Raw genomic sequence first — 10,974 nt, 5'->3', positions numbered from 1 at the left:
AAAAAAAAAAAAAGAAAAAGAAAAAGAAAAAGAAAAAGAAAAAGAAAATGCCTCATGGTCATGTCAATCGGCCAATCTGATCAAGGCATTTCCTCAGTGGAGACTTAGACTCTCTTAGAGTCTCTGGGCTCTGTCAGGTTAACAGCTGAAGCTAACTAGAAGAGTCTCGAAAACCAAAATAGGAGCCATCCATTAGGAAGGTGGCTGAAGAGCTTGACACTGGAACTAGACAGTTGCCTAAGGTAGAACTTTTCTCCAACTCTGCACTCCTCCACAGCTCCCTATCGCCTGACCCTTAGATTACAACAAACAAGGAAAACGGATATCAGACACACACACATACACACACACACACACACACACACACACACACACACACACACTGCTGCTTCCTTACAGCTTTGCCCCACACAATATAGTAGGACCAGAGAACATTCCAGTTAGAGAGCCAGCATGTGCCTCAAACACAATAAGTTCTCCACAAATAGTTGCTGAACAAAATACGTTTTATCTGATGGACTAATGTTTTCTCTGAAAGCAAAAGATATAATAGCACTCATTCCTTAGTCTTTCAAACAGCTGCTTCCCACCCCTCCTGAGACTGGAGTTGTGATCAGGAACCCCCACCCCAATCCTCCTTGGTCTTTAGCACAAAAAAGGCAATGGAAAAGCTTGTTTGCCCGTGGGAATATCTACATGTAGATTTCTTTTCTTTTCTTTTTTCTTTTTTGCTTCTGAGGATTAGGTCAGAGTAAGCAGTGCCTTCCCCGAGTCAAGGACACCAGGTCCCAGTTGCTGAAGAATCAAACCTGGTCTCCACATAGGTGGTTTGCATCTTCAGGGAGAGAAGAGCGTTCGAGGGAGCCAGGAGCTTTCCCAGGCAGAGGGGTCAGGGCTTTGCAGGGCCCAGTGCTATGAAAATTACAGAGTGCAAACCCAGGCTGGGCTTAACAGTGCTGGGAAAAACAAGACAGAGGCAGGTCACCAGTCTGCAGGCCTGGACAGCCCAAAGCTGTCCCTGAGAAAATGGCAGCTGGGTCCTCCTGGGTAAGAGGTATTCCTGTCTGGAGAGAACCACCATGTGCCCCATACCAAGAGTCACAGCCACCAGAGGGTTTATGGTCCTGTTGGGAATTGTGATTCAGAGACCTAGGGAGGCTGAGGATGGATAACCTTAAGCTCTTAGTTCTTTCAAGACCCAGACCCTGACATTTACATAAAAAGCCAGTGTTCTTTCTAGTATATGCTTTGTATTTCTTATTTGCCCTCAGGGGACAGCAGCCGGGCTGAGAATGGCTCTATTTAGCCAGCCAGCTGTCCGAAGGAGAGCCATAGGGCATGGTAATTTAATGACACCCCAAGGGACCATGGGGATGTGACCCATAGGAACCCAGACTCCTTTGGGTTGTCACAGCTGGCATCTGGCTGTTCCACATTTGCTTATCCATTCATAAGTTGGCGAGTGATCTTTGTGGCTTTTCCACCTTTTGTCTGGGGCTGTGCCACTCCTGAATAGGTTGTGTTTTGCTATGTGTTTTCATTCCTCTTGGGTGTGTACATAAGTGTGACCTTGCCAAATCTTGAGTGTGAGTTTAACCCCTGGAGGAGCTGCCAAGCTGTCCACCTAAGTGCAAGTTCCCTGCCATCCAGTCCAGAAGGTTGTGTGTGTGTGTGTGTGTGTGTGTGTGTGTCAGAGAATAGTTTTCAGGGGCTTGTTTTCCTCTTCCACTGTGTGGGTCCCAGCAGGTTGTTAAGCCTGGCTTGGTAGCAAGAGCTTTAACCCACTGAGCCATGTCACCAACCCTCCTTTTTCTTTTAATTGTTCAATTTTCAGGTATACACACAGAAACTTCTTTAAAAAGAGAGAGAGAGAGAGAGAGAGAGAGAGAGAGAGAGAGAGACTCCTACAACCCCAGCCCCTGCCAATCTAGGCTATTTCTCAGTTCCCTTGTGGCCCTTCCCAGTCAACCCAGGGTGGTCCGAGCAGCTGTTTTGATGGTGGGAGTCGTGGAGGTGGCCCTCACCTAGTTCCCAGTGTCTGTGGCCTCCAGCTTGCTAGGCCCCATGTACCTGTGTGGTCTTCCATTTCTACCTCAGCCTCCTTGGGGCTGGCTCACCCTGACTGCAGCAAGGGGCAGTGTTTTCTCACCACTGCCAGGGACAAGGCACACAAGACAGCTAACTCCCCACCTCAGCTGGGATTGGCGGATCCCAAAACCAGATTTCCCCCTGCCCAAATCCAAACTGCCCCAGTCCCTATGGCCAGAGTCTTCCTTAGAGAGAAAGAAGTGCTTTGGTATAATTTATTTTTTGTTTTGTTTTGTTTTCTTTCTCTCCCCACACCCCTTTCTTTTAAATGAGGATGGATTGGGTACCACATCTTCCGCTAAAGCCCATCTATCTCTCTGTCCCATGTGTCCCTGCATGGCTGCAGAGATGCCAGCTCTTGAAGGCAGGCACCAGGCTGGTTAGAATGCAGGGCAGAGCAGGATGCAGATAGAGTGACTAGGCAGAGCCAGCCTGCTGCAGTGCAGGGAGGACAGCAGCCCAGACCAGGGGAGGGAGGACAGGGTGTACATGCCTTGAATAGCCAAATGCCAGCACCAGAAACAGACGCATGGCCTGCTGGGCCCTCCAGAGTCACCATCCCAAGCTGCTGGTCATTGGGCAGTATTCCCCAAGGCTCTCAGATCTCAGCAAAAAAACAAAGGCAGCCCAGACCCTAGGATTTCTGAGAGTCTCCCGAGTACCTATGTCTGAGCTTGGCTCCAAGGCTTGGGTTCATGATGGTCCCCAACGTCGTCTTTGTAGCTGGCACCCTGGGGGATTCTGGGTGTGCCCTACCCTCTTCATTGAACACTAGAGCCCAGAGACAGCTAGGGACCTCTTCCAGATTACACAGCAAGTTCATAGGAAGCCTGGAGAACCCAGACCTAAAGCTCTGACACCATCCGGGATTCTGACGGCAAACCTCTGAGGAAGCCCTCTCTGTGGGTTGGAAATGTGTCTACACCCTGTAGAGCGGTAGCCTCCTGCTGACCAAGTGGGCCAGCATGTAACAGAATGTCACATGTGTATCTGCTGGACTCAGCCTCCTCAGAGCTGCTGTGTACATGATTTCATCCATACAGCAGCCCTTTGGGGTGATGGTGGCTGGAAGTTCAGGGAGGACCAGAAGTTCCTGAGTTGAGACTGTTGATTAGGGTGTGACCCTAAGCCGTACACTTAGGGCTTCATCTGCTCCAGCCCTGGAAAGGACCGGCTAGCAGCCAGGGAGAAAGCTCCCCAGTCCTAGGCAGGCTAACGGGGCTTGGGGTTGATCTGGCCATTTTCTTCTTTCTGATGAACAGATATAAAAACATTTCAATTTAGGACTCCTCTGGGCTTGGACCCTGCAAGCAATTTCTTTTTCCACTTCAGAGCATTTGAATCCAAAACCTCTATAGTTGTCTACATTTTCCTTTGCTCATAGGCACATATTCTTGCTCATTTCCCAGTGTGTGCATGTGTGTGCATGTATGTGGGAGGTAGAGTGTGTATGTATATGTGTATGTGCATGTGTGAGTTCACGTTCATGCATGCATGTGTGTGCATGAGAGTGCATGTATGCCTGTGTGAGTTCATGTGTCTACATATGTGCACATGGGTGTGTGAGAGAGTGTGTGTATATGTGTATGTGCATGTGTGAGTTCATGCGTGTGCATGTATGTGTGTGTGCATGAGAGTGTGTACACCCATATATGTAAAATATTTAAAGCTGAGTTCTCTTCTCAACATTTAGACTCATCTATGGGGCTTCTGGAAAATTCTACTACTGCTCAAGGTACTACTATGTCAACTAAGTGAAAGTCTCTAGGGACAGTCCTGAGCATGAGGTCTGCAGCTGCTCAGGTAGTCTGACTGTCCGACTAAGGATAAAGAAGTTCATCCAGCAGGATCTTGTTTAAATGCAGATTATGCCTCTGGTGGTCGTAGGGGAAGGGCGGGGTTCTGTTTCTCCAAGCTCGGAGAGGTTGATGGTCTTAGTTAAGGAGCTCACTGAGGGGCAGGGAGATGCCGAGATATGTCCGGAGGCAGGGGCCAGGAGTGAGTGACACGCTGTTGACCCTCGTGGATAGGAGGCAGTGGCTGGGCAAAGGATTGTGATCACACCTTTTAAAGGCTAGACTGCAGCCTCAGGACCCTCTGGTCAGCAGCTTCCTGCCTCCAGGATTAGGTCAAGTGGACCTTAGTCCATTTTGTTGAAGGAAGGAATTGTGGCTGTGGACAAAGACCGGACAAGGCAATAAATAGTGACTAAGAGCACCCGAGTGGGGCGGGATAGGACCATCTACAGGCAGTGCACATATGGGTGTGACCCATTTCCTAGAGTGTAACATGTGGCCCCACTCTTTGCCCAGGACATAACTGTGAGGCTTAAGGGACAACAGCAGAGCTCTATGCCTGCCCGAGCGATGCTTCCGTCGGTGAGAGTGAAGGCTGACTGCTGTAACAAGGAGGCCCAGGGCAGGAAGCTTTAAACAAAATGGAAGTTGTTTTCTCTGAGTGAGGAGGCTAGGTGAGCGGCAGATCCCACTCTGAACCTGGGCCTTCTCCATGTGAATGTTTCCATATTCCATTAGGGTGTCAGTCCTCTGTTGTCTACTGTCCTAGTGCCAGAGAAGGGGTCAGCGTAAGGAGCTTGCAGCCCTATCTGATGTCCTTGCCGCAGCAAAGCACCTTCCATAGGTGACAAGCATTTGGCCATATCTAACTGCCACAGAGGCAGGAAATCCTGGTTTCTAGTTGATCTGCCTAACTACAACCCAATAACCACATGATGGACAGCTTAGCCCATGGCACATAGCAAAACCAAAGTGTGCCCCTAGAGCAGTGGTTCTCAACCTGTAGGCTGTGACCCCATTGGTGGTGTTGAAGACCCTTACACAGGGGGCTACGTATCAGATATCCTGCAAATCAGGATATTTATCTATTTGCATCATGATTAATAAAGATAGCAAAAATCACAGTTATGAAAAAGCAGTGAAATGATTTTATGGTTAGGGACCACCACCACCATTGTACTGAAGGGTCGCAGCATTAGGAAGGTTGGAAACTACTGCTCTAGGGCCTGGGAAGATGGCTCAGTTGGCTAGGTATTTGCAAGCACAAAGACTGGAGTCAAAATACTGGAATCTACATTAAAAGACCTGGTGCTGTGCACACACCTATAATCCTAGCACTGGGGAGGCAGACACGGGAAGGTCCTTAGGGCTTGCTGGCCGGCCAGCCTCACCCACTTAGCAATCTCCAGACCAGTAAGAGACCCTGTGTCAAAAGAAAAACAAAGGGGCTGGGGGCCTAGAGAGATTGCTCAGAGGTTAAAGCACTAACTGCTCTTCCAGAGGTCCTGAGTTCAATTCCCAGCAACTACATGCTGGCTCACAACCATCCATAACGAGATCTGGTGCCCTCTTCTGGGGTGTAGGCATACATGTGGGCAAAACACTATAAATAAATAAATCTTAAAAACAAACAAACAAACTAAAAACACCCCACCCCGTGCGTGCACACACGCGCGCGCGCGCGCACACACACACACACACACACACACACACACCCCAAAATGGAGGAGTCTGAACAACAATAACTCTGATTGTTTTCTGGCCTTCACACATACACACACAGTACACCTAGGAATGCTTTCAGAGGGAGGCCATCTCCTCTCATCTCAACATAACCACCGTGGAACTACTTCACAGTATTTTCTCCACCATAACTGGCTGTTCCTCTTAAACTATGAACCCAGATAAATCCATCTCTTCCTTCCTTCCTCCCTCCCTCCCTCCCTCCCTTCCTTCCTTCCTTCTTTCCTTCCTTAAGCCGTGTGCCTTTGTGCCAGGGTTTAAGAAAAGCTGACTAACCCATTGCTTCTACGGCTCTCACCGCAGGGAGAATGCACTAGAAAGTGCTACTACATCTTCGTGGTGGAGACCATCTGTGTGGCCTGGTTCTCCCTGGAGTTTTGTCTGCGCTTCGTCCAGGCCCCGAACAAATGTCAGTTCTTCCGCGGGCCCCTGAACGTCATTGATATTCTAGCCATCTCCCCATACTATGTGTCGCTCGCAGTGTCTGACGAATCCCCGGAAGCAGGCGAAAGGCCTAGTAGCAGCTCCTACCTAGAGAAAGTAGGGCTGGTGCTGCGTGTTCTGCGGGCACTACGCATCCTCTACGTGATGCGCCTGGCTCGCCATTCACTTGGGCTGCAGACTCTGGGCCTCACTGTGCGCCGCTGTGCCCGAGAGTTTGGCCTCCTGCTGCTCTTCCTGGGTGTGGCGGTTACCCTCTTCTCTCCTTTGGTCTACGTGGCTGAGAATGAATCCGGAAGGGTCCTGGAGTTCACTAGCATCCCCGCATCCTATTGGTGGGCCATCATCTCCATGACCACGGTGGGCTATGGGGACATGGTCCCTCGAAGCGTGCCGGGACAGATGGTGGCTCTGAGCAGCATCCTTAGCGGGATCCTCATCATGGCTTTCCCAGCCACATCCATCTTCCACACCTTCTCTCACTCCTACCTGGAGCTGAAGCGGGAGCAGGAACAGGTCCAGGCCCGCCTCCGGCGTCTTCAGAATACCAATTCAGCCAGCGAACGGGAACTCCTGAGTGATGTAGATGATCTGGTGCCGGAGGGCCTGACCTCCCCAGGCCGCTACATGTAACTCCTACCACCATAGGAATGTGCCACAGCTTCAATCCATCCCATGGCTGAGACAGAGTCCTGCATCTCTCCGATGGACCACCTGGGCATGAGAGCTCAGAATACTGACCTACTTCCAAAGCAGAAAAGGTGCCCAGCCATGACATTATTGATGTGATCTTGGGCCCATCCCTTGTCCTTCCCCAGCTCCCTGCCAGTCACTGGGCACTGCCCATCTTGCCACACTGGGTCAGTGTTCCTGGGTTCTTTTCCCTTCCGTGAAAACTCTATGCTATTTCACCCTGTGCTCTGGATGCTCACAGAACTGACCTCTGCTAACAGCCAAATACAGAGTCTGCAGATTTCCATCTTCTCCCTCAGACCCCCTATCCTGGGCCACACCACTCCTGAGAATCAGAGAGCACTGAGACCTGCTCAAAGCATGCAGCCTGCGAGGCTTCCAGGTGGATCTTGTGTTCTTTTACTGACTTCCACCGCCAATCATATTTCCAAATGTCATGGAAGCACCTAGAGTTCTAGAGGCTCTTGGCAGGAAGGCAGCTCAGGCCACTTCAGCAAATCCTGTCATGGCTACAAGCCTGCTGTCACCTACAACATGACTGGGAACCTACCTGAGCAGGAGGGCCACCTGCAAGTACTCAGTTGGCTAGCTGGACTCTGGGTAGACATTCCCTAGTTATCTAGCTCCTAGCCTTGACAAGGGGACTCTGAGAACTGTATAGTGTCCCTTCAGAGAACAGTAGCACCAGGAGGAACCTCAGTCAACTAAACATGCCTGACAGCTCAGCAGGACAGCCTTAGGCCTTCCTGGTTCTAGCTCCCTTCACGGAACCTGCACCGATGGAGGACAGACATCCCTGCTGTCTGTGTGCACATATCCATGTGCTCATCTGTCCACAGACTCAGCCCTGGGATCCACAGAGGAGGCAGATTGCTATGACTTACAGAGGTGAACCTGAAAGAAAGTGACCTCTGAGTAGCCGGTACCCCAAAGTTTCCCAAGACAGTGGGGGCTAATGCTGGAGGGTTGCTTGAGAAGGTTGGGGGCAGGCTAGGATCAGGAGCTGGTGGACCTCAGAGCACTGTGGTTGTGCTAGGGGTTGTGGCTGTGAGGACAAGTTTGACAGTCCAAGGGACCGTGAGGCCAAGCAGAAGTAAGAGCAATAGCCATTCAGGAACGACCTGTGGGTTCAACTCCTCTACAACACTACCAGTCTGGCCCAGCACACCTATGAGAGATCTCTGGGCCACTTCTCAGGAGTTACATAGTTCCACTGTCATTTGACATTGGCTGTGAGGCCACTGGAGAAAGTACAAAGGGTGACAGGGAGACGGACGGGACCCTGTGAATCTGACGAGGCTCATGTGTGGGTACAGTCAGTACTGTGTTCCTACTAACACGTGCCTGGCTGTTGGTCTTCCCACTAGTATTAAGCTGAGCCCTGCTACGCGCCATGCCCCCACTTTCCTGACTGTAGCCACATGGCCAATGGCTTTGCCCAGAGAAGGCCCAGCATCTACCCTTAAGTGCATCTTGCCAGTGTGGGAATTCTCATATCCTCTGATTCCCCAAACAGATGCACATACATGCCCCCATCCCTCTAGACCTCAAGGTGTGGGGAGCACTCTTAGTCCTTCTCAAGTTCACATGTCTCAAGCAGACCCTTTATGTCACACCAGGAGAGCTGAGGCCCCCATGAGGCCCACAGCATGCTGCTTTGCTCCAGGAAACAGCCAGCAGAGTCCTGGGGGTACCTGGATGTATTCTGAGAACATATTAAAAATAGCTATATTAACTTTTTGCTCCATACTAGTTGTTTGTTTGTTTGTTTTTAGACAGGGTTCCACCGTGTAGTCCAGGCTGTCTTTGAACATGTAATTCTCCTGCCTCAGCCTCTTAGTGCCCAAGTTAACATTTTTACAATTTCTATTAGGCAAAACACTAAACAGTTTTTCCTTTATGTTCTTAAGGACAGACAGCATGGGTACCGTCTGAGTGCTTGACTCTATGACTTTGGGCAGCTCCATTTGCTTCCGTTTAAACCACAGGTTTGGGGCCAGATCTGAGGCTCTGGCTGAGGTTTCACAGAATTCTCTTGGAGGCTGCTGTTGTTGAGGGAAGACCAGCCAAACAGGCAGAGGTGCCATTGGCCAACGATGACCACACAGTCACACAATGTCTAGAAGAATACAGAAATGTCTAGACACCTCCTCCCTTCCAAGCCAGGGCTGTCCACAGAGCATGATCTGAGGCTTTGAGCTCACTCTGGAACCACTGAAGAAGCCACTGGGGACCTGGCCCCTTGTAAGCTCAGCATCTCTCCCTCTCTTCTGACCTCATCTGCACCACATGCTTAATGTGATGCCTTCTAGCTGTCAGCCTGGTGTTCACCAAGCATCTCCACAGTTCTCCGTGTCACCAAAATGTACCAGGGCAAAAAGAAAAGTCAAAAGTCAGGATTTAGCAGAACCCATCGAAGATATCAAATGTCGGCGTCTCGAGTTTTGACTGGGTGTGTGTATATGTGCCAGTGTTGTCCGAGCTATCTCTGACCATGTGATCCTCCTGCCTCAGCCTCTTAGTTCCTAAGCTAATGTTTTTACAGTTTTTATCAGGCAAAATACTAAATTGTTAGTTTTTCCTTTATGTTAAACTCTCACTAAACAAGACTTTAAAAATCGGAAGTGATGGCTCAATGCAACACTTCAGAGCTTTTCTCCTGGGTAACATCCAGGGAGATGGGCCTAAGGTGTCCAGGTCTGGACTCGCATCCCTTTGATGTGATTGGATGGGGCGGAGCAATGAGTGTGTTGCTAGATAGTGTTTTCATCACCATTGGTTGATAGGAGCCTAAGATCCCCGGCTGCTGTGACTGTAGCCAAAGGGGACCCTTGACTTTGAGCCACTGTCTGGCTGTGTCACAGAGGTTGCTCTCAAAGGGAGGGACAGCGTTGATAGAAGGTCTTTCTAGCCAGGCAGAGTTGAGTCCAATAGTAAGTAGAAAAATGAGTTAGTTCTTCAATACAGGGAAAGAGACTCAGAGAGGGGTCCTGACTTGGGGCTGTGCCAAGAGCACAGGGCTACTTTCAGGGTTTCTAGGATGGCACCATGGCCACCAGCGGTCCCATGTGTATGTCTGATGGGCATGCAGACTCTCCACTGATTTCATTTGTTTCTCAAAAGAAGACTCTCAAACAGGGTAAGTGCTTCTAACATCAATTAATTCTCTTGGAAGATGGAGAGACCCAGGTTCAGAGAGGGAAAGGCACCTGCCTCTGGCCACACAGCTGGCTCATCTCCTGACATTCAAGGATCTTGATACCCAGTCCAGCCCTTTCTAGGACTTTCTATTGCCACCATGGGCTCATGGGAAAGGAGGCCTGGCCCTTGGGGAGGAAAAGGAAGTAGCAGTTTGCCACACTGTCCTAAGCCAGGTGGCAGAGATACCATGGCGTGTCCTGGGCATGTTGTACAGCAGGAGACATGGGGATCAACTCGCTGGACCTGATCTTCCTCACATATCTCACTAAAATCCTATAGGCATCCACCGTAGTTCCTCCCAGCAAGGACCACTGGGCTTCTGTGAACTCAATGCAGCGAGTTCAAACCTGGATGTGACCTGTGAAGGCCACACAGACAGGGATGCAGCATTCAGTGTGTGGACCGTTCACCATCCACCAAACCTGGTAGCTCATTCCAGATTCACCTGCCCACAGAGGTCTTTTCCTGTCACCAGATTCCCATCACTCAGGGACCACACCCTACCTTCCCATGATGCACTGTGTGCCCTACTGTGGACACTCTCCACATTTCCTACTCCTAATGGAGACTTGTGACAGTGGGTGCATTCTGGGTGGTCACTGGCATGGAGCTATGAGTTTGTAACGGTTAATCTGGAAAACATTTCAGATGCCACTAACCCCTGGTAAATCTTTCCCCCTTTAGAAGAAAGAGGAGAGGGCTGGAGAGACGGATCTGTGGTTAAGAGCACTGACTGCTCTTTTGAAGGTCTTGAGTTCAAATCACAGCAACCAAATGGTGGCTCACAGCCATCCATGATGAGATCTGATGCCCTCTTCTGGAGTGTCTGAAGACAGCTATAGTGTACTCACATACATTAAATGAATAAGGAAAGGAAGAAAGAAGGAAGGAAGGAAGGAAAGAAGGAAGGAAAGAAAGACAGAAAGAGAGATAAAGAGAAATAAATAAAGAGAGAAAGAAGAGAGGAGGAAGGAAAAGTTATTTCAATGAGGGGCAGTTCTTTTCTTTGGTA

General features: G+C 49.9%; 1 protein-coding gene across 2 annotated transcripts in view; it reads left to right on the top strand.

The window, feature by feature from the left end:
* The window catches only part of Kcng4 (potassium voltage-gated channel modifier subfamily G member 4), an 11,895-nt gene extending 3,391 nt beyond the window's left edge, over positions 1 to 8,504 (top strand). Inside the window, exons 3-4 of one of the 2 annotated variants that reach the window (XM_031337302.1) lie at positions 1,272 to 1,341; positions 5,931 to 8,504. In XM_031337302.1, the coding sequence (XP_031193162.1) occupies positions 1,272 to 1,341; positions 5,931 to 5,944 (84 nt within the window). In that variant the 3' untranslated portion in view covers positions 5,945 to 8,504. The remainder of the gene's footprint in view (positions 1 to 1,271; positions 1,342 to 5,930) is intronic. The other variant, XM_031337301.1, reaches the window with a different exon arrangement.
* Positions 8,505 to 10,974: the final 2,470 nt, after the last annotated feature.

This window comes from Mastomys coucha, unplaced genomic scaffold (assembly GCF_008632895.1).
Source record: "Mastomys coucha isolate ucsf_1 unplaced genomic scaffold, UCSF_Mcou_1 pScaffold22, whole genome shotgun sequence".
NCBI classification, from domain to species: domain Eukaryota; kingdom Metazoa; phylum Chordata; class Mammalia; order Rodentia; family Muridae; genus Mastomys; species Mastomys coucha.
This window is presented reverse-complemented; position numbering and strand designations above follow the sequence as displayed.